A 24,130-nucleotide genomic window follows, 5' to 3' on the forward strand; every position below is an offset into this window, starting at 1 on the left:
AAGTCACTATATATAATACAAACTACAGAGGTGAAGAGACAAGAAAACTGAAATATGCTCTCTGAATATTCAAAGGAATGTTTTTTTCAACTCAATAATTTTAGAAGTGACCACAGTAAAGACACATCATCAAATGGGGCATCAAATTTCCTGTAATGAAATGATGCATCAAAAGGGCTTCACAAGTTTCCAAAGTCATAGCGCTGAAGCCATACCATTCTAAGAAATTGGGCAAAAGGAATCACAGACATGGCACCTCTAAAAGCAGTGTTGAGGGGAAGGTGTCAGGGGGTGACTTGATGCTGGTCACCAATGCTGCTGGAAAGAATCACAAATTCTGCAGGAGACCCATGAGGTGAGCTCACTGGAACCAGGAAGAGATCTCTCTTCCTTCTCAGTGTCCCTCTAGCACCTTCTACTGCTGAAGTCTAAAACTGGAGCAGGTGGCAGGGAGAAATATTTATAGAGGCCACCTCCATTATTGCAGGACACAAAGAAAGGGTGAATTTGGAGCTGAGGGGTGATAAATTGATCATTGAAATACATGTTATCTGGAATAAAATCTTTGTTGATATAAAGACATGAATTTCTAGAATATAGGGACAGACAATAACTATATTTTTCTTCTACTTTCTATTGAACTACAGTTACTTTATTTAAAAAGATTTATTCACATTAAATGACTAAAGAATTGTGAAGACCAGTGCATTTTATCCTAGAGAAACCAAATCAATTATAAATCATAAATCCAAGTATAAATTGTGTAAATGTATAAAGACTGTTGATGACAGCTATGGTGGGGAGAGTTTGCGGGAGATGTTAGGGGGTGAAGGGATTGAGCAAAAAAAGGAAAAAGGACTTGTAGACATGGACAACAGTATGGTGATTGCTGAGGGAAGTGGGTATATAGGCACTAAATAATAATGAAAAAAATGCAATAAAGATTTTTAAAAAGACTTGTAGTCTCACAATCAATATTTGTGGAAGTTGAGTTGAACTACATAGTACTCCATATTACATAGTACTTACTCCATTTTGAAGTACTACATTCAAAACTCTATGTTTTGAAGATTTGTAGTTTTTTGGTCAAATCCAATAAGCATGTTATAAATTTCAAGGTGAAAGGATGAACAGATCAAGAATTTATCTTCTTGAGCTGGAACTGTTTCTGGGCATTCACTTGTGATTTAAAATGAGAACTCTATATTGTACCAGTCTTGATTTTAAGATATGAGATGATAGCTGTTTCCTCCTTCTGAAATATTATGAAAGTTTGTACTAAAATTAGAGCATAACTCTCTGATGGTTATTGATAACTATTATAGCATTGGTTATTACCTACACACTGTGTTTGTGGTGGAAAAATGAAAGTCATTTCAAACACTGTCAGAGCTAAGAATCAAATGAAGAAGGTGCTGAGTTGGTGGGCATGATTTATAATCTTTTATTTTTTAGTTTTTAAATATGTTTTTACTTTATAAATGAAGAGTCACATTCTGTTTAAAATCCAAGAGGCATTTTTCCAAGACACAAACAAAAGGAAGCAAAAAGACACAGATGAATAAGAGCACCAGGAGGCTCAAAAATAACTTATAATTTCTTCTAAAAACACTATTTGAAATTATGGGCAATATAAATGTCCATACATACAAAAATGCTAGAATAATGAAAAGAGCAAAATTCAGACAATTTGTTGACTGTTTGCTCAAAGTTTCTATTGTACTTTTACCTTCCACATTCTTTGTTTTAAATGTTCTGAAGGAAAACCTAATGAAAAAATTTCAAGGAATTATAGACTTCACCTTTAAATTAATTATTCACAGCCAGAGTTTAAAGTTACATTTGATTGTCTGTTTCAGCACTGAGAGCTGAAATAATGACTCATGTTTCTGGACTCAGATGTTCAAGATCCATAGCATCTGCTCCTGTTATGCACACCTACCTAACCTCGGTTTCTCTCCTGAATTCCAGAATAGCAACCAAAGAAACATGTGCAGGAATTCTTAAACTTCTCTTCTTGCCCTGCTTTGTTTACAGTTCAGGGGTTGCCCAGACAACACACTTTGCTGCTAATAGCAGTGTAGAAGTCATGTTTGTTATGACAATCCTTTTTGTTGTTGTTATCCAGACTTTGGGGAGGACATCTACTGTGTGGGGCTTACAGTGCTTCTGGAGTTCCTATGGGGCTTGGCAACAATCATTGAGGCAATAAAATATCACATGCAGAACAGGGATGGAACACCCTTTTTGGGTTTCCATGTGATGGTTACTTCTTTCTTCTTTGGCCTTGCTCCAACCCTTGATGAGTATTCCAGGATCCTAATCCTTTTCTGTCACCATGGATCAGCATCCCAAGCAAAACGGCCTGTATTGGGGTGGAAAGAATGATGCCTTTTTCCTCCTGAAGCTCAGGTACTGACAACTTTACAGCATGTCCAGTAGAGCCTAAAATTCTAAGTGTAGGAGTAATTCTTGTAGTGTTTCAGGCTCATCTTGCTGAAGTTCCCCATTTAGAAGTGTTTGTGCTGGTTCTTTAGAACAGCAGTTGAGAGGATTTCTTCTAGGAGCCTTACAGTTTCTGGAGAATGTCCCAGAGTGGGCAGGCTGCAGAATTGTCTCTTGCTCATGTGCTAGTGGTGTGCTGGCCTTTCTTTTTTTTTTCCCTTTGCTCTGGGTGCCAAAGGAAACTGTGAGTAGGTTAGAAACATCCTCCTAACTTGGTTCCATTGATGAATGATTCAAAAGTTTCAAAAAATTATAACATTTATCTTCTCATTGCATAGCCTGTGTGTCCTGGACACAGGGATTGGCCCAATCAGTCCCTAGAGAAAAACCAAACAACAAGGCATGTAGAGGAGGGAGGACCAGCTCTTGCTGCTACTAATGATTCTATACTATGGAGAATGTAAGAGGAATGAGAGCGATGAATGCTGCTGAAAACAGTCAACAAGTTGTTTTGACCCAACCAAAGTGACAGGTGAGGCTTAGGTTTAGGGCATTCTGGCAAGGTGTTCTGGTGTCCACTTCTGCTCTCCTCTGAGTGCAGAGCGCTTCACTTCTGAAATCAGTTCTGGTTTTTTCCAACTGGGAGGATCTTAGGGCAAGGGTGAACACTTGGTTAGAAGTGGATTCAACATCGATGCATTAAAATGACAGAACACACTCCCCATTATCTCTCTTGCCTAGTTCTTTCTTGGTAATTGATGTCTTTAAAAAAATTTCAAAAACAACATCTTTTAAAATTTTTTTTGACTGTAAATCATTTTTTAAAATATTTTTTTACTTTTCAATCACAGTTGACATATGATATTAGTTTCAGGTGTATGGCCCCGTGATTAGACATTTATGTAATGTACAAAGTGATTACACTGATAAATCTAGTACCCATCTGACATCATACATAGTTATTACAACATTATTGACTATATTCCCAATGCTGTATTTTATACACCTGTGACAATTCTGTAACTATCAATTTGTACTTCTTAATTCCTTGACCTTTCTTACCCATTCTCCTAATCCCCTTCCCATCTTAAAGAAAACCCTTTAACATATCTTGTAATACTGGTTGAGTGGTGATTAACTCTTTTATCTTTTTCTTGTCTGTGAAGCTCTTTATCTGACCTTCAATTCTAAATGATAGCTTTGCTGGGTAGAGTGATCTTGGTTGTAGGTCCTTGCTTTTCATCACTTGAATATTTTTTCCAAATCCCTTCTGCCCAGAAAATTTCCTGACAGTTTTATGGGATCTCCCTTGTAGATAACTAACTGCTTTTCTCTTGCTGCTTTCAAAATTCTTTCTTTGTCTTTAACCTTTTGCATTTTAATTATTGTGTGTCTAGTTGTGGGCTTCTTTTGAGGGGGGGAGGTTTATCTTGTGTGGGATTCTCTGCATTTCCTGGACTTGTATGTGTATTTCCCTCACCAGGTTAGGGAAGGTTTCTGTCACATAAGTGACACAATTTTTTTCACATAAGTTTTCAAATCCTTGCTCTCTCTCTTCTTTTCTGGCAACCCCATGATGTGAGTATTGGTACATTTGAAGTTGACCCGGAAGCACCTTATATTATCCTTGTTTTTTAGATTATTTTACTTTTCTGATTTGGTGGTTTCTGCTTCCTTATCTCCCAAATCTCTGATTTGATACTCTGCTTCATTTACTCCACTGTTGCTCCCCTATAATGTAGTCTTCCTTTCAGTTATGTATTCTTCATTTCTGATTGTATTTTTTAATGTTTTTTAGTTCCATTTTTATGCTTCCTATCTCTTTGTTGATATTTTTACTAAATGCATCTATTCTTCCCCTAAGTTCGTTGAGCATCCTTATAGCCAGTGTTTTAATCTCTTCATCTGGTAGATTGTTTGTATTTTCTTTAGCTCTTTTCTGAGAGTTTTATTCTGTTCTTTCACTTGGGATACATTTCTATATCACCTCATTTTGGCAGCCTTCCTGTGTTGGTTTCCATGCATTAGGTAGAGCTGTTATATCTCCCGGGCTTGGTGGAGTGGCCTTATGTAGTAGGTGTCCTATAGGGTCCAGTGGTACAGCCTCCCAATTCATCTGAGATGGGTACTCCCGGTGTATCTCTTATGTGGTTTGGGTACACAATCCTGTTGTAGTTGAGCCTTGATTGCTGCTCGCAATCAAGGATATACCCCCAGGCCAATTAGCTTTAAAGATTGGCTGCAACCACCATGGAGGATCAGCTGTCCAGAGGCCCACCTCATGGAACAGGACTTACTTCAGTGGGGTTCTGGTGCCCACTGAGTCTGCTTCTTGAGTGTGTTGCTTGTAGAGGTGGCTCTGGTACCTCCTGGGAGGTGCAGGCCAAGGTCAACTATGACCTATGTCCTGACTGGGGTCTCCCAGCATAAGCTACAAAGCTATCTGCAAGATGGGTGATACTTGTGCTGGGCTTGGAGGTGCCCAGGAAAGGCCAAGCTGTGAACCAAGGCCAGCTGCTACTAGTGCTAGGTCTAGGGCTGGGGCCACTTTGCAAGAGGTACAGGGCACACCGAGACCAGCTACTACTCATTTGAAAAGTTTTAGGAAAGTCTGAAGTATGAGCCAAAACTGGCCTACATATGGAAAAGCCACTGAAAACAGCTTTGGTGGGGCCACAAGTTGGGTGGGGCAGGATCTCAGTGAATCACCAGCATGGGGCTAACGGTGTTAGGCAGGTTGATGGAGGCTCAGATGTGGCACCAGCCTACCAGTTATGTGAGGTGAGGACTCAGAAAAGGAACAATGGCCTCTGACAGCACTTCTGTCTGAGAGAAAGCAGCCCCCCAGGTCTTGTCCTGATGCCAAATGATTCAGTACCTCCTCCTATATCCCTGGTGCCTTTCCAGCTACTGCCCAGGTGCTAAGCTCAGAGCATGCAAATCTGAGTAAACCCATGCATGGGCTCTTTAAGAGGAATACCTGGGACTCCAGAAGCCCTTAGTCTCACTCAGCAACAATCCCTACTAGTTTTTACAGCTAGAAGTCCTAGCACTAAAACCATGGGCTGAGAGGCCTGGTATGGAGTTCAGACCCCTCGGTCCTCACAGGGTACCTCCATAGCCAAGATATCCCTCCCTATTTTTATTTGCCTCACATGGGTGTGGGACCAGCCAGTTTCACCTCTGCACCTCTCCTATCTGTCTCAATGTGTCTTCTTCTTTATATCCTTATTCGTAGGACTTCTGTTTAGCTCTATTTAAGGTGGTTATCAATAATGGTTTTTCTGTAGTTTAGCAGTAATTTTTGAGGTGGTTTGGGGAGGATTTGAGTACCACATTTACCTACATCTCCATTTTGACCAGAACCTCATAATCTTTACTGAATACAGTTCTGTGTTTATAATTTGTAACCCCCAACATAATGTCCCAAATCACCTGATGATTGAGTGCAAGTCTTGCAATTACCTTTGGCATGCCCTAGGTCTTTATCCAGTGAGGGCGAAGGGTGTGATGGAAAAGATCTCCTTGTCTATATGACAATGGCTGGACTGAAGCCTGTTCTGGAATGTTATCCCATGTTTAATCAAATTGTGTCTGTCTGAAAGAAAAACAGATTACTGCAGAAGAGGACTAGGTTATGACCACTTTACATCAAAGTTTCTCATAGACCATGCACTACCCATTTAAGACTCGCCTGAGATGCTTCCATCTTTTCTATGGTGGACTTAATCAGACTCTGGGCCTCCTAGGGACTGAGAATCTACATTTTGAGCAAGCCCCCTAGCTGATTCTCATCCTTACTGAAGTTGAGACTGATTGTACACTTGAGAGCTGGAAGTCGAGGTGATGCTTTTTTCCCTCCAAAGCAGTGATGGCTAGGGTCCTAGCAGAGCTAGTTAAGTGAATTGAAGTATGTCATATGTTATCACTTACAGGTAATCAGGGATTTTGCATTTGTCAGGTATGGCAAGCAATAGAAGACAACTTTGGATACCTTAAGTAGAGAGGGAATTATCAGAAGGATATGGTGCTGTTAGAAATAATCTTAGGATTAGGATTGAATAGGGAGAAATCAGGGCTTCTCTGGGCATATGTGCATCAGGCGCTGATGGTAAGAACTGGAGTCAGCTTCAAACTTTATGTTTATTCTTGATCTTGTGTGCATCCTTCTAGGTGCACCCAGCTGAGATAAAAATTTCCCAATAGGCCATTATGAGAAGTAAGGTAGAATGGATATCTATTCTATCAAATTCTGACTTGTTGTCAACATAGTACACACATCATAACTTTTAAAGAAACTAGCAAAGACTTTAATTGCATTCTAAAATTAATCTTAACAAAACAACTTTCAAATTTTCTTAATCCTCAGCCTGAATATGCCAATATTTGCTTTTGGTACATTCCACCGAGCCTCAGAGAAATGAAAGAAGGGCCTGAGTTCTGGGAAAAACTTAACTTGGTAAGTAGTAAGTGAATTGTGTTTTTCTTTTGATCCTATAAATGATTCTGTTCTTGCAAAAACTTCTTGAAGAACTAGAGAGCTGGCTCCTAGTATATTAAAAACTAATGACATGCCAAACAGTCATAAACATTGTTTACATTGAACAAATTAACATACTTGACACAAATTCAAAACATTGTGCTATGTACAAGATAGTTACACAATTTATTCCAAGTTCTGGTTTACAGTATACTTCAGAAAGTACGATTGGATAATAGGATTAAAGTTGTATGATGAACTGCTTCTTTCAGTCTTGCTAGCGTGTGACTGTTTGCATTTTCTCACTTGGAGACGTTAAAAGTCTGGTACCCTTTGTAAGTTTGACACTTTCTGTTCTTTTCACCAACAAAAGCCCTGCATCTTATGCCTGTGAGGTTTGTGGGATAAAAAAAGAAAAGAGACACCAGCAATGGGTTTCAACTGATTATTGAATATAATGTGCTTGAAAGTGTCTGCACACAGCTGGTTAAGGCTGACAGTCCAGAATGATGAGAATCCCCAGGCTTGAGGGACTTCTTGTATCTCATCTGCACCTCCCCTAACAGGGCCCTGCCAATTCTGTGCTGCCTCTAACCCAAATTTCTAGGGCTATGAAGTTTTTTGAGTCAACACTACTTGATCTTACTCCCCTGCTGTATGGACACAGTGTATATTGATGTGTCCCACTGGGAGTTCCCCTGAGGATTCTTTGGCTGTGGCATGTAGAGTGAGAGTTCATGACAGTTGGTACCATGGAGTTAGGTAATCCCCTATGCCTTGTGTCTTCCCTCTCAAGCACAGCCAGCTCTATGACCCTTGTTAGTACAAACTCTGACTTGGAAACCCCTCTCTACACTCAGTGGTTTATAGTCAGTAGTTCTCTACTTGCCCTTGAGAAGAAAAGGAAGAACTTCCTAGTCAGGCAAGCATCAAACATTTACTGAGTACTCACTGTGTTCTGTACTAGAGATACAAACATCAAAAAGACTCAGTCCCTGCCCATAGGAAGCTCATATTCCGAAAGAAAAATTACTACAGAGATAATCACAATGTAGCTAGTAGGTGCCTAGATGGAGATAAACCTGGTTTGCCCTGAAAGCAGAGAGAAAGCCTATCTATCATAATGTGTGATGCTAGAGCTGAGTCTTGAACAATAACTAGATGCCAGTCAGGGGACAATTGTAAAGAAGTGGATTCCAGGAAGACTTACAGCCTGGTGACCTCCAGTCTTAGCAGAAGACAGTGTGATTTGAAGACCACAGGGGTGCAAAGGGTCAGTGGTGGAAGAGGAGATGAGAGCAACAGGCAGAGGGTAGGTCATGGGGTCCTTGTCTTCCAGGACAAGGAGCTTGGAGCTTGTGCCTCATTTGAAGGAAGAGGGAAGACCATGGCCCTAAGCTGCAGCCACTTATAACCTCAACTACAGCCTCTCCTGTTAGTCTCAAATCATTTTCTGTTTATGTCTCATTAAACCTCCTGCACTGTAGCGTAGTACACACCCAGTATATAGATATTCTACTGCTTTTCAAACCTGAGATCAGGCAGCAGAGATGGGGAGAGAGAGGGATGGTGTTATCTGTGCCCCAGTCTGGACAAGGCCTCCCTTACCCATTTTAGGTTGTTCCCACCGTCCTTGGGATTTGTCTTGCATTGTTGTCACACACTGCTAATAGGAAAGTGCTAAAGTATACATTTCAGATGATAAGTAAAAGAAACAAGAACTGAACAATGTGAGAATTTAATGACGGGTTTCTAGGGACATAACCCACTTTGATAGAATGCGCCTGACATTTTTTGGTTGAGGGGGGGAAGGATTACATAGAGTAGAGAAGGAAATGGTTGCTCTTTTTCCTCATATTTTGTATGTTAAGAAAAGTAAACAAGAATGTGATACTTATATTTTACTGACACTACTGTTGCATAAACATGGATTGTGATAACTGAAGAGTCTCATTGTATTTAGAGATATTTTTGACTCATTATTTATAGAAATATTTACATTATCTGTTATCAGAAAGTTTGAAATTGAGGGTAGATAGAGAAGCTAAAGTCAAATAATTCAGAATATTATACATTGTTATTTTTCACTGAAAATAGACTATAAATCAGGCATTCTCTTCTATTCCCCAATAATTTCCAATATTGATCCTCTTACGGGTAATAACTGTGATTTTCTATCCCGTCACTTTGAAACGCTTTTCTGCCATTTAGAACCATGGTTTTCTTGTCCAGTCTAATATTATACTATTTTAATTTTTATGGTTGCTCCTGGTTAGTAAATGTACACTGAAGAAAAAAAATCATCTCCGATGAAAATGGTTCTCCGATTCTCAGTTTCCTTTTATTCCTTCTTTTTGTGTTGGTGTGTGTGAATGAATCCAGCAAGGAAGGGAGGCATATCTATCTGTTGTTGATCTATGGGGTTTTATGCTTACTGTAGTATGAGAATGCAATATATGATTTATAACCTGGAGTGCACTTAAAACACACTTGAAATTTATTTCAGAGTTTATCTTGGATGGAGAATCACAAACAAATAAATAAACCGACTAAGGCATCACCCCTTCGATTCAGCCTAGTGTCAGCTTGAGCTGTCAGGTTTCAGAATCAATGGTGTGATAAGCCTTCCCTTTGACAGCAGGAGGGGAGAGCGATTATTTGGTAATGAATCTGGCATTTCAGAGTGTGTAAATATGGGTATGTGTGTGTGCTTGTGAATGTGTGTGCACATGTGTGAGACTTATTTTTGAGAACAATCAATCTGCCATCGAATAACACTCTGGCCGTCATTCTGTGACACTATGTTCAATCACTGAGTGCCAATGACTTCTCTTTGTAAGATGACTTCCATAAAATGCTCCTCCTTCTGACTCATTCAGGCATTGCAGTATTCTAGGCCTTCCTTAGCTCTATGCCTAGGTTGTACTTGCCTCTTTTCTGGCCCCTGCCTCCTGCCATTTCCTTTTCCCATCTATTTTCCTGCTCTCTGCACATTCACACCTCCAGCCCTGCTACATCTTGCCATTCTCCTGCAGGAAGCCCCTGAATAGCTTCCTGTTCTCTGCAGCAGCAGTTTTCTACCCTGGAGACCCAATGGCCACTGTTTAGAATAAATATTGTTAACATTTCCTTTACTCCCCTAATATGAAACCAGTGGAAACTATGGCCTCCCTACATGTAATCTTGTAAAAGGCAATAGAAGGCCTTGCATGTAATGAGGAGAAATGAGTTAGTTTATGATGAAGACATGTATTTCATTACATAAATGACACGAGGAAGTGATAAGATTCTCACACATACTCTTAGAATCACAATATATCTAAATAACAGAAAGGATGTGGTATTAATGATGTAATTTTTTTAAATGGGCACAACCCTTGGTAAAGCTCTGTAGAAAACACTTTCCCCTTGGTTTGCATGGTAGCAGAAAACTTAAGCATTTATTAAAAATTAGCACAGAATACTTTGCATTAGTATGTAAAATAGAGTTAGGTTCCAGGCTTGGATAATTGTAATCAGGCTTCTCTCCTCATGCCTTTCCAGTAAGATGTTTGCAAGCTGTGCAGGGCACGGGACAGTTCTTCATTGCTCAAGACTCTTCTGCACATTGCAGGGCTGCTAGCATCTCTGGTTCCCACCCACTGAACACTAGTAGCCATCCCCAAACAGTGTTAAGCAAAGACATCTGCCCAAATTTACAAAATGCTCCCTAGGGTTATGGTACCATTCCCATGACAATGACTGGTCTAAAGGATAAAATCTAGTCCCATTTGCCTGGCATCCAAAGGCCTCCATGTATTTTCAACTCCGGTATCTTCCGCTCAGTCTATTGGGGACTTCCATGGATGAAACCCCTGAACCAATAAACTGAGCCAGAGGAGTTTCACCAGTTTTCCTACTAGTTAAGAAACTGGTTAGGAATTAGGTGATGGAGAGCTTTTGCTCCTCCAATTGGCAAATTACTGTGGTTTTAATGTTAATACCTACTATTGGCAAGAATGTCATGGGACTCGTTATAACTGTTAATGGGCACGTAAATCTGTACAAGATTTCTGAAGACCAACTTTATAAAACATATCAAGTATCTTAATTTGGCATGTACTTTCTTTTAGTAATTCCACTTACAGAAACATATGCTTTTTAAATCATTACAGAATTGTGGGGGCTGAATAGCTACTTAAAAGTTCCAAGACATTATTTAAAATAACAAAACATTTAAAAGAGTCTAAATATCTCTCCACAGGAAAAGGTTAAATTTTAGTACATAACATTACTCGAATTTCAAGTGTATAGACAATTAAAATTCTGTTCCAAAATAGCATATTCATAATTTATTGTTAATTTAAAAATGAGCTCTAAAATAGCCACTAAAATTTGATAAGAATTTTGAAAAATAATGTTTATGTATAGATACTTATATACAAGGGGGGGCCCTCAAAAATGGGATTTATTTATAAAAATTGTGTATTCGTTCTTACATGTTAAAACTTCAGTTGCCTTCAAAGTACTCTCCATTTGATGCAATACACCTGTCAAGATATTTTTTCCCCCTGCTCAAAACAGTTTTTGAACTCATTGATTCGGATGCCTTTTAGTGCCTCTGGGTTTCTTTTTTTTTTTTCATCTCTTCCATATCAGCAAAACATTTTCCTTTGAGGATTTTTTTCATCTGGGGAAACAAAAAAAAAGTCATTTGGGCCAAGATGAGGTGAATAGGGAGGGAGGGCTCATGCTGTTTTTTGGTCAGAAAATGCTGAACCCTCAGCACAGTCTGGGTAGGTGTGCTCATAAATCACCCTTTATGAAATGGGCGAATGTGTTGAGTCTTAAAAAGAAATTCACTGAATGCGAACACAGCCTCTCACAACAATGCCAGCTGGTACACTGATACAGTTGGGTTCCTTGAACACTCACCTAGTAGGGGAAGCCTGTACTACAAGGGGCCCACCTTCCAGAAGATAATCCTATTTGGGGGGTTCCCCCTCGTACATATAAAATATTGTATATGTGTTTAGATAAGAGATAGTCAATAGGCACCAAAATATTTTAGAGATAGAGTTATCTTTCCTTTCTTTTATGGTTCTAATTTCTTCATTTTCCACAATTAATGTATATTGCTTTTGTGAAAATAGCAATAATAATAAACCAAAGTACAGAGAACTGACCTATAGCTAAAGAAGCTATAGGTTTCTTTTTTTTCCAAATTTTTCTTGTTTATTTATTACAGTTGTGCTAATTTTCCACCCTTTGCCCTCCTCCACCCAGCCCACCCCGCGCTCCCACAGTGCATCCCCACACTGTTGTCTCTGTCTGTGGGTCATTCATTCATGTTCTTTGACTAATCCCCTCCCCTTCTTTCCAGTGCTTATCTAGACAAAGGCTATTAGTGTCTTGACCACATATTCCTAACAGTTAAAAAAATTAGGAAAAAAAATTGAACACTCACCCTAATATATGTTTATTGTTTTCAAATTATCTACATGTATTATTTTATAAATATGTAGTATATATATTAAAATACACAAAGTAATTTTTATAAGGATGAATTTGAAAATTTTAAACAACTCAAGAGATATTTCAAACTTTTCTTTTTATATCACAGGGGATAGTTTTGTTTTGAGATCATGATTGGATGGCATTCTATCAATCAGTTTGTGAACTATTTTTTCTTGCAACTTTTTCCCAGACATAGTGTATAATTTGCCTTTTCTTCCCATCTCTCTCTTTCTCTCTCCTTCCTAAAATCCCTACGCTATCTGCACCAATTTAAAATTCAGAGGCGTTCCTCCTGTCAACCTATGGTGAGACCTTTAACAGGCCACCCAAGACTCCCTGAAAGCTTCCAGCACTGTGGTAGAGTCATATTTTGCTCTCTACAGTGACTTCCTAAAATAAGTTTATGTGCTTGCTTTTTCTAAAGCCTCACCACCCTCCCCTCCGCCCTGTGATCAGATAGATATAGAGGATGAGGAAGTTGAGGGTAGACTGCAAAGATAAACTGGAAAGCGTTAAGACCCAGAGAATATAATTGAAAATTCCATCCATCTCTTTCATCTCATCATTACTCAGTGTTATGAAGCAGAAGATTCCTTTTTTGTTGACATTTCATAAATAATTCTACATTATGCCAACAAAATTTACATTCTTAACAGTAATTAACATGTTTTCTTTTTGTACTCATGCATGGTCATTTCAACTTTATGTTTTATTTGCTGACCTGCAGATTCATGACTAATGGTAGTCATTTATAACAGGCTCCTTTCTCCTCAACAGCAGAAGAGGAATAAATCTTTTAGGACCTACTCGATAGGCTTGTTGTTTTATTGCTTACTTGGCATATAACTTGATATGGTATTCCAGATATCGTTAGAGAGAATGTAGTATTCTTCTTGGCAGCTTCCTGATTAACAGCACTTGAAGAGGAGACTGCGTAAACAGTGGAGGGTACCATGCCTCCGTGGGAGGAGCCTCTCAGGGAAGCCATCCAAACAGGCCACTTCTTGTGATTGTAGGTGGGGCTTCAGCGCCGCTTGCTACGCTCCATTTATTTCTGTTGTACGTGTGCATGTGTGTGCTCACAAATGTGCATAAGAACTTATGCACATTTTGAGAGCCTCTATATTTTTGAGGATTTTGATTCTAAGTTCCTTTCCATCACCATCTGTGCTATTGGTGTATCCAACCCGTCATTTTTGAATTACAAACTAAAAACACCCATTTCTTTAGGAGTGCAATAGTGTTTTTTTTTTTAATTTTTAAAGATGAGTTTCTTTTTTAACTCTGTGATATATATTTTATGATATATTCTTCAAAAATCCTGTTTCCTAGGGGATACCCCTCATTTTTTAAAGCAGCACTTCCTTTAAAATTTATATTTAAGGAAAATCTAATATAGAAGTGTCTTAGAAATAAAAATATTTCTAAATGTGATTTGAGAGGCTCTCATTCTGATAGTGGCTGGGATGCAGATTTGGAAAATGCTTAACAAATGCATTTCCTATGTAGACACTGTATTATTCTCTTTCCTCAAACTATTAAGACCAGAGAGAAAATGGTATTAAGTATTGTCTCAGGGAAAGGTGTTATTATCTACAATTTGTCAGCTATTCTAATAGCTGTAATCAGCTTCTTCTTGTTTCATTCTGCATTTAAGGGTCAAGGAGCCACTTAGGGACGCCCATGGCTGCCTTCAGAAATCGGCAGGGGACACTGGGGTATCCCTTCTGCTCAAGGTCACAGGGTACTCTGAATGCTTTATGGCTTTCATGCTCATCTCTCTTCCTCAGTTGTATCATCATAGTCTTTCTGAAGGGCTTTGTTCCACTGGATTTATAAAATTTCAACCTGCAAAAGATTCCAACAACATTCTTTTTGGCTATTGCATACACAGTGGCGAAGTTCATGAGCCCTCCTTTTCATTAAACAATACCTTTCAACACATAGAATAAAATTTTAAATTGTTGTAATGAATTAGTTTATTTATTTATATTGCTTTTTGGTTTTTAAACATTTTCAGGGACTTAGATAAGAATTTTCATGGATAGTAACTTAAACTCCCAGGAAAGCCAGGCAAGTACAGATATCCTTATTCAGAAATTATTTTGTTCTTTCCTTCAGTTTTATCTCCCAAGTTTAACAGGCTCCCTTCTCTTTCTCCGTTTTTTGTTTGTTTGTTTGTTTGTTTGTTTTTTACTGTGGAAGAAGTTCTGAGCTTGGCTTATCTGCATATCTGTTGAAAATTAAAATTGAGCAAAACGAAACTGGGCATCCCTGTAGGCTGAGGCTGAGGTCAGGACAAGACTGGTTCTGAAAGAGAAATGTCACACGTGTGGCTTCCTGTGACTCATACCACTCTGCTCTTGCTCACTGATGACTGGGTGATCCATTGGGAACTCTGGATAGCAGTGATGGAAACCGAGGCCAAAGAACACAACTGGGTTATCAATTTCTGTACTTCGTGAATATCACTTTGTTCCTTGAGTTTACTGTTCAGCACACAAGCACTATTTTACTCTGCTCCATGCCAGGTGCACAGCTGGCCTTGTCTCTAAAGCCTGCATATGAACTGAGTCGATCACACTTAAGTATACCAGTTTTTTCAGTCTCTGTTCAAATTTTAATGCTCTTCGGAATTAATTCCTAACTTCCAGATATGTCAGGGTAAGCACTGAGGAGAAGCAGAAGTTTAATTGGTCTTTATGGAGAATATACTATTTTGTCCTAAGTATAATTTTATTTAGTTTATTTCGTCAGAGGTTGCAAACCCAAATACCTATGGAACCTAGACAAACAGCATCATAAGAGAAATAGCTTGGGGATAATACAGTAGGGAGTGGTGGGAACTGGGGTAAACTGCAGAGGAGTGGCCTCAGCTAAAGGGAGCAGCCTCCCTTCTGCTCCTAATGATGCCTGGCACGCAGCCATGCAGACCTGGGTTGCAAAGGCTTCTTCTTTTCTAAGAGATGCTAGATAATCTGATTGGAGCCTACATTTGTCAGCGCAATCTGACCTTCAGGCTTTTAGTTGCAACCCTTAACCTAAATTCATCAGTCCTTGATCACCTGTTTCTGTTCAGGTGTCTCTGGAAAGCCCTTGAAATGAGAGTGTGTCCCTCTTTTGTCTTTATTCCTCCATGGCAGCTAATCTGATGGTCATTCCCTGGCCCGTCATCAGCTTCAAGGATTCCCCGAGTTCTTTGTTATCTAGTGCCCCCCACCCCACCAAAACCCTCACTGTCACGTGCTGCCAGACTTAAGTGGGAGATTTCAAGAACTGTAATATTGGGGCAAATGCAGCCACACAATTAGGACACATGGATGTATTCTGTTCTTGTGTTTTCTTCTTTTCTCATCCCTAGAATTAGGGCTTCTGGGCTACGTGCCTCTCTTAAGCATGTCTCTTGAAGACACCTTTCTCCCTAGTTTTTCTAACAGCCTCAGCTGGCCAACGATGAGAGGAAGGCAGAGAGTTTGAGGGCAGGGGAGAGAGGAACTGAGAGAGGGGTGCAGGAGGCAAGAGTACCACAATTAGGAATGACTCTCAGTTTCCCTTCTGTGAGTGCGCTAAGGAGGTATGTGTGTACATATAAGCGTACGTGCATGGGGGTGTGCGCCTGCGTGCTATTAGACTCCAGCTATTAGACTCTGCCCATTCTCAATAGGTAAGGACATGACCGAGTCACAGTTTATCAAGGGATCATGCTGGTTCACAACATAAGTATTTTATATATTGGGCCTAAATATTAGCACTGGCTAACATTCCCAGAACCTCTGCAGGACGCTTTAGGGCTGTGGGAGCCATGACAATGACTCAGATGGACTTTTAACCTGGCCTAGTAGGAACAGTGGCTTGAGGTTGGCTTTAATTTTATTTAAAAGATATGAGGTACTTTTATGTTCTTGTGCACCTTAGTTTATGGAGCAAAATTTATACCCATGACACAGCTATTAAGGAAATTGCTCTGGACTAGGTACAGTATTTATTGTTACAAAACAAAGAATGAACCCTGTGCTGAAGGAAAAGACTTGTGGTTTTCGTAAAATTCTTAGTCCCTTTCTCAGTACCAAACCTGCCCCCTGGTGGCACTTTTGCTCATTTTTCCTTTCCTCGCTGGGAAGTGACACTCAAGGCTGAGGGAATAAATGCTATTACAAAATGTTACAGAAATGCAGCATTGCTGGAATCAGGGCTGCTGGATTCCGTGTCAAACCAAGACACACGCGCCCGAGTAAGAAATTCTCAAGGATCAGATTGATCTTTGTCTTCACTTGAAGCGTGTTTCTGTCCCTTTCTTCGACCTTACTCCAGAGGGAGACATGTTCCTCATCTCCACAGCAGCCTCTTCCCTGTTTACCTTTAAGGGCCCTGCCTGGGCCTTCACCCCGCCTCTAATCGCACCACTGTCTTCTCTCATCTTTCCTCCTCCCCTTCTCTTTTCTCCTTCCTTCTCTCTCTCCCCTTCTCATAGTTTCGTTTTTCGTCTCTAATATATTGCTCCCCTCAATTGATATACACACTCAAGCTCTGACAATCTTAAAGGAACTATTTCGTGATTTTCTCGTAAGATTGCTTCACCTCAAGCTACCTCTGTTTCTGTCTTCATCCTCTTGGATTAAAGTTCTGAAAAGAAAATCATAAAATGCCTTACCCTGTTTAATAGTTTATGTCATTGGGTAAAAAGTCACTGCCTTAGTTTTTGATGTTCCTGTTGTTTCTAGTATTTCACCGATGGAAACAGTAGTGGACAAACGTCTTCGTGTTCACATCCATTTTTGCTTTTATTACTTCCAGAGGATAAAGTGCTTGCAATGTAATTACTGATTATGAAAATCAATGTGGTTTTGAGCCTGACTCTGGCTAAGTATTGTGATATTACTGATTTTTAAGATGGTGGTATCCACTTACAGTGCCACCAGTGAGGAATGAGTATGCGGGTTTCAATCTATCTGGGGCATAAACGGGTGTTGCCCGTTTGTGGGGAAATGTTATCTAGAAAGGGAAAAATCTTAAGGTTGCATTACTTTTATTGTATTAATTGTGGGTGAGCTAAACAGCTTTTTATTTTTTTTTTCTTTACTGGTTGTGTTCCTCTGTGTGTTCATTATTTTTTCCATATCTTACATATTTATATTCTGAAGTCTGATGTTTTCTCTATAAATTTGAATGAGGATATATAGTTTGAGTTTTAAAGCCCTTTTTGTCAGGTTGAATGCAAATATTGCCCTAAGTATAATGTCCTTTTTATTTCAGTCTTGCTGTTTTCTTATTGTATGAAAGATTTAAATTTTTTATGCATTCAAATCTGTCAGTCTTTTCCTTCATGATTTATTCTACTGCTTCAAAGCTGAAGTTACTGTTCTTTCACAAATCTGATAAACATTCTAGTCCATCTCCTGCTGGTTTTCTGTAATTCAATTTTTTTTTTTTTTGTATTTAACTCCTTAATCCATGTGGAGGTTATTTTTGTGTACAGTGTAAAATCATAGATCTAACCTGATTGGGTCCCCGAATTAGTATCCAGTTATTACAATTTGATTTATTAAACAATTCCTCTTGACATTTTTTATTATGGTAAGCTTGTATTACTATGTTACATTTTAAAGAAACACTTTATTTATTCTATTTCTGGATTTTTCCATCTGTCCTATTGATCTGTGTTTCTGTTTTTGTGCCAGGAACAAAAGGTTTTAAATGGGATTGCTTTATAATTGATTCTCAAAGCTGCTAAAACTCTACCCTCCTGGGGTTTTTTTTAAAACAACATTCTTTAATAGTGTATTTTAAATTTGTTAATATCTATTTCAGAACTCTTTTTAGTTAAAAAAAGACATCTTATTAAGCTGTTTATTGGAGTTTATTTAAGTCACTGGATCTGGAGTTAAATAAGACCTTTGCTACTCACTGGCTGTGTAACTATGAATGAGTTATTTAAATTCCGTTTGCCTCCTCTTTTTATCAGTAACATGGGAATAATAAAAGTACCTATTTTAAAGGGTTTTGATAGGGATTAAATAGCATAATCCAGGTAGAGGATCAGACACAGAGTAAGTGCTCAGGAAACATTAGCTTTCATTATTATTAATCTTGTCACCTCATGTTTGAAGGCGTATGCGAACCTCAAGTGTCTTTTTCATGTCTTTTTGTTTGCCCTTTTCCAAATTACCTCACACACTACTGCAATAATAAACTTTCTAAAATATAGCCTTGATCATGTCACTCCATGTTCCCTTTGTCCTAAAGGAAAGAGCCCCTCTTCATTCAGGGACTGCAGTGATCCAATGTCACTTAACCACTGGCTCTGTCTCCTGCTAATTCTCGCCATGTCCCTTGCACTCTAGCCAACTGAGCCACCTGCTCCTGTCTTTTCTTGGAAAGCCAGCCTGCCACTGTCTTCAAACACTTCCCCTTGCCAGGAATAAAAGCTTGGGTTCCGTTCCTGGCTTCATCACTTTTTGGGGGTGTATCACTTCAGTAAAGTACTTCACCACGCCATGTCTCAGGTTGCTCATCCATTAATTCACTGTAATATGTTATGGATTTGCACAGATTATAAAAGATAGTGCATGTAAGCCATTTTGCATGGTGCTAATTGGGGCCCGTTTTTTCAAAAATTATCAAGAATTTCAAGACAGTGACAGCAGAGCTTTAAATCAAGCAGTTGCACAGCCTTGAAGCCAGCCATGGCGCTCAGTGTTTACTAATGGAGATAAATGTTTGTACTTTTGCCTCCTTGCATTTTTCCCCATTGCTCCCTTTGTCTCCGGTGTCTTGCCCCTATGTCCTTCCATTTCTGCATTCTTTAGGGCTTGCCTCTCATGCACTCTCCTCCTGGAGTCCCCAAAGGTATGTGTTTCCTCCTGTGAAAGAATATGGCGATGACCCAGTCTTCTCTAAGCCACTTATAACTTTCAAACTAGTATATAGGGAATTCTTGGGTCCAGCTCCACCTTAAAATTAGGCTGTAACCTCTGAGCTTTCCCAGGAAGATTTCTGGACACTTGGGTATGAGTACCCTTTCCATATACTCCTATGACAGCTTTGCTAGCCTGTCTTGGCAGTTGCCATAAGACAGTAACACTTTTGTAGGGGGTAGAAAAATGACAGCAAGCATGGAAGAGAAGATCAGGCAATAGGAGGAACTAGCCGATGAATTTTAACACAGGGATGATACATACAAATCCCCCTGTTATCAGTAAAGATTCACTCATTCGTATTAATGATACTGTTGATGGGAGGAGAGATGAAGAAAGTGGAGCAGTGTGTTCTGCTGGGGTTAGCCGTGCCTGGGCTTTGATATTTCAGGCCTCGCTAGTGCAGACCCCAGTGCAAAATGAAACTGCAGAGCTCCTTGTTCCAAAATTATCAAGAATTTCAATAGTGACAGCAGAGCATTAAATGAAACATGGGACTCTCCTAAGCACAGGGCGCTGTGCACTTGCACAGGTTGCACGCCCATGAAGCCAGCCCTGGCACCGCGCTGAGTGTTTAATAATGAGGGTGATTGTTAATATTCTTACTACTTTGCATTTTTTCTCCTTGCTACTGTCACACAGTGGATGCATAATTAATGACCCCTGAATGAATGAGTCAATGAATAAAGGAATGAATTAATGTGTTAACCTTTTGGGTAACTTACATGCATGTAGGGATTTCCCGAGACATAGTTGTTCCTACCTTCTCTGCTCATTAACTCATCCAAAGAAGTTTTAAGTGACTGCTCATCCTGAAAGCATGACTGGGTTGGTCTGGAGTGAAGCCCTGTGGTTACAAGGCGCAGCCTGTTTTGATGTGCAGGGAAGACCGAGAGCCATCACATTTTATGAATGGCAATCAGTGTCGGGGGTTCCCAGGACAAAAGCATCTAAATAAGGAAGACGTTTTAGGGGAGGCAGACATTTTAATTGCTCTTCTAATTCTGTTGCAGAGGAGACCACCACCCCTGTCTTTGTATAAATCCAGCAGAGTTGGTATTGCAAATTGCTGCCAAATTGTGTCCTGTTGGTTGATCATCATCAGCTCAGAACACAGGAAAAAAATTAAAATGTCAGAACTTGTTAGCCTGTCTTCTGATGGCTAAACCTCTCTTGGTTTTAGTTCAGACTTTTCCTCCTATCTGTCTCTGATCGTGCTCTACGTCTTATGAAAGTACCCCCTTCTCTAGCATGTCCTAGAGATGATAGCACCCCACTGTTCTGGAGGTAGGGATAATTCAAATGCTGTAGGTACAGCAGCAGGGTTTGGTTTAGTTAGTCGCAGTATCACCTACCTAATTCAGAAGGGAGACTGTCTTTCAGTCTACCATCTGGGTGGAGCCAATTGTCCAGGTGGTACTAGTGTGGACCGGAATAGCATTGCTAGTGAATTGGGATCTAATCACGCCTGCCACATTAGTCAACAATGTTTGAGTGTAAAAAGACAGTAGAGGAGTCAGAATTCTCATTCAAATCTGCCCATTTATTCAACAAATATATATTGAGCATTGACTTGTGCCAAACACTCTTCTAAGCACTTGGGGTACATCCCTTTTGTTGAGTCATTTCTCTAATAAAATGTTGACCAAGGGGCTTAGAAAAATTATAATTAGAGGCTAGGATTTTATGAAAGATAACAGGAAAGATAAAATACATAATTAAAACTGAATTGCTCCTCTGTTTTTATAAAAGAAAGCTCAGCTTGGTTTTTAGTTTATCATGTAGTAGCTCTGCAGTTTTATTTTTCTTACACTCAGACACTCTAAGTGTAATCTAACCAAAATATTGCAGAACTGAGTTATGATTTCTTTTATACACTAAATACCAGAATCTATCAGACCACATCTTTAAAGAGAGTTTCTACTGTGTACCCTCTTACAGTTATAATAAGAAAATGCTTTGTGTATAAAAATCTCATACTATAACTCAGTAAGAGATTATTTTTCCCCTTCATATCTTCAGTTATTATTTAAGAGAACTAAATTTCAAAACATTTCTTAAAGGAGTTTATTTTTTATTTATGTTTTGGTATGAAGTTTAAATAATAAATAATAACTTCACTACTTTATTAAATGTAAATATATCTTAAACATAAATGTAATATATAAACTTATGTATTAAACATAAATTTATATTTTTGTGAAATACTTTTTATAGTAAAACTTTATGTCTTATACTATAAAATCAATATTGAGTAAAACATTTTGTTGTCTGGTGCCCTTCTTCAGAAATTTAAAGTTAATACCTTATGAAATTTTGATTCTTTGTTGACAAAGAAAAAAGTCAATGTATTTTGTATTATTGAACTTTTTTATAAAGCCATATTCCAAGTATAGATAACCGCCTTGTACATCATTTCAGAAAAGGTATTTTCTGATACCCACACATATCTTCATTTTATAGGTATAGTAACATTGTTACATAATTTAAAAATTTCTGGTCAAAAGCTGAGTAAAGATTTTATATGTATACATATATAAATGTACATACATATTCATGCACATACTTATAATTGCATATATGATTTGAATGTGTGTGTGTATACATATATTTTATACATACACACAGATTTTTAATGGATGTCAAAGGCTAGAAAGTATGTTGAATAAAAAATTTTATAAGCTAATAACATATTGTTAAATTTCTAATCTCTGATTTCAGAGGTCAGTTTGTTGAATCATAGAACTCAGATTTGCCTTGTGTATTTTTTTCCTGCAATGGCAATCCAGAAAAATCAAATGAAAACTTTGAAGATAGCATTACAAAGGAAAACTATATTGAAGTACTTGGTAGAAAAGGAAGCTATTTTAAATGCGTGTCCTCACTCATGTTTTCTTACCTAGAGTACTGCTGTGAACTGTCTCAAACTAATCCACTTGCTTTTAGATTGCCTCTGCTCCAAGCCTCTCTCTTCAGCCCGTTAGAGGACTGTATGAACAGCTGTTAAATCATTTTGTTCCACTGTTTCAGCATTTCCCACCACCTTCTCTACCAGACGCAAGTTCCTAAGCTGGGTGGTAAAAGCATAGGCTCTGTCTCCTCCTGTGGCTGCACCTTTCAGCTATACAGGCTGCGTGAGCTTCTTTCACATCCCCAAGAGCTCTGCGCTCAAGGTCTTATCTCTCTCTTTGTACCTTAGTTCCAGATGCTTCCTTTTCTTAGAATCTCATTCCTTCCATGGCCTCATCTACCCAAAATATTACATATGTATGCGACTTCTGGCTTTTCCCAAAACTAAAATCACCTTTGAAAGGGAAGAGATTTCAGACCATTGGGGTCTGTCCAGAAAAAGTCCAGCCATTGTTAATATAATGAGAACAGTGTGTGTGACATCAATGTAACCTGGCAGGCAAGGAGAGTGGACTGGAATGCCCATGCATGAGCAATGATGACTTCACTGTACTCTCATCAGTGGGGGTGGTAGACACCACTGAGTGAGCACATGTACTATGAGCCTATCTCATTTAAAACGACTGAGTAGAGCAATGAATCTGCATCAGATTTTGCATTAAGCTTGGACATTCCTCTGTGGAAATTATTTGGATGATTCAGAAGGCTTTTGGGGACAATGCACTGAGTGCAGCACAAATATAAGTGCGGCATGAATGCATCCAAGATGGTTGAGAATCTGTTGAAAGTGATCCATGTCCTGGAAGGCCTGCAACAAGCAGAACACCTGAGAATGCTGAACATGTGCAGGCTGCAATCAGCAAAGATCAGTGACTGATAGTGTGAGAACTAGAAGCTGATCTGGGGATTCGAAAAACTACTGTGTCTGAGATTTTGGTGCAGGATCTTGGCATGAAATGTGTTGTGGCAAAATTTGTTCTGCGCCTTCTGCTACCAGAACAGAAGGAACATGGTGCTGTAGTTGCTAATAACCTGATTCAAACTGCTATCAATGAACCAGATTTCCTCAAGGTCATAACGGGAGATGAATTAAGTCTATGGCTATGATCTGGAAATTAAGAACCAGTTGTCCCAACAGAAGTTGTCTGGTTCTCCACGCCCCAAGATGGTGTGGCAAAATCACAGCAAAATCAAACCATGTTAACTGTGTTTTTTGATTGGGAAGGTGTTGTCCATGATGAGTACGCCCCTCCAGGCCAAACATTAATGAGGAGTGCTACCTCAATGTTATTCATTGGTTGAGAGATGCCATATGATGAAAACAGCTGCAGCGATGGACAGCTGGTGATTGGCAGCTCCATCACGACAACGCATCCACTCATGCATCGTGTCTCATGCAGAGATTTTTGCAAAACATCAAATCACCCAGGTGACTAAGTTCCCCTAATAGCCCAGTTTTAGCACCCTATGACTTCTGGCTTTTCCCTAAACTAAAATCACCTTTGAAAGGGAAGAGATTTCAGACCATCGATGAGATTCAGGAAAATACAATGGGGCAGCTGATAGCAATTCCATCAAAGGATTTTCCAGTGTTTGAAACAGTGGAAGAGACGCTGGGAGAACTGTGTGATGTCCCAAGGTGCCTACTTTGAAGGGGACTGAGATGTCATTTTCCTGTATACAATGTTTTTTGTATCTTGTATCTCCTTCAATAAATGTCTCTATTTTTCATCGTACATGGATGGATACTTTCTGGACAGGTCTTGTGCGCATATATATGCATGCGTATGTATACATATATAAACTTCATATTATATATGATGGTAAAATACAGCATATTGGTGTCTTGTACCATTTAAACACTCTCTTAAAAATATTAATCTTA

At 39.1% G+C, this 24,130-nt stretch overlaps 1 protein-coding gene across 1 annotated transcript in view; it reads left to right on the plus strand.

Moving 5' to 3' along the window:
• The window catches only part of GADL1 (glutamate decarboxylase like 1), a 132,686-nt gene that overhangs the window by 73,143 nt on the left and 35,413 nt on the right, over nt 1–24,130 (plus strand). The window contains exon 13 of the mRNA XM_054595724.1: nt 6,815–6,904. Within this exon, the coding sequence (XP_054451699.1) occupies nt 6,815–6,904 (90 nt within the window). The remainder of the gene's footprint in view (nt 1–6,814; nt 6,905–24,130) is intronic.

The sequence above is a fragment of the Pteronotus mesoamericanus genome, unplaced genomic scaffold, assembly GCF_021234165.1.
Source record: "Pteronotus mesoamericanus isolate MK-2021 breed Mesoamerican mustached bat unplaced genomic scaffold, CSHL_Meso_final scaffold_54, whole genome shotgun sequence".
In the NCBI taxonomy this organism is placed as follows: domain Eukaryota; kingdom Metazoa; phylum Chordata; class Mammalia; order Chiroptera; family Mormoopidae; genus Pteronotus; species Pteronotus mesoamericanus.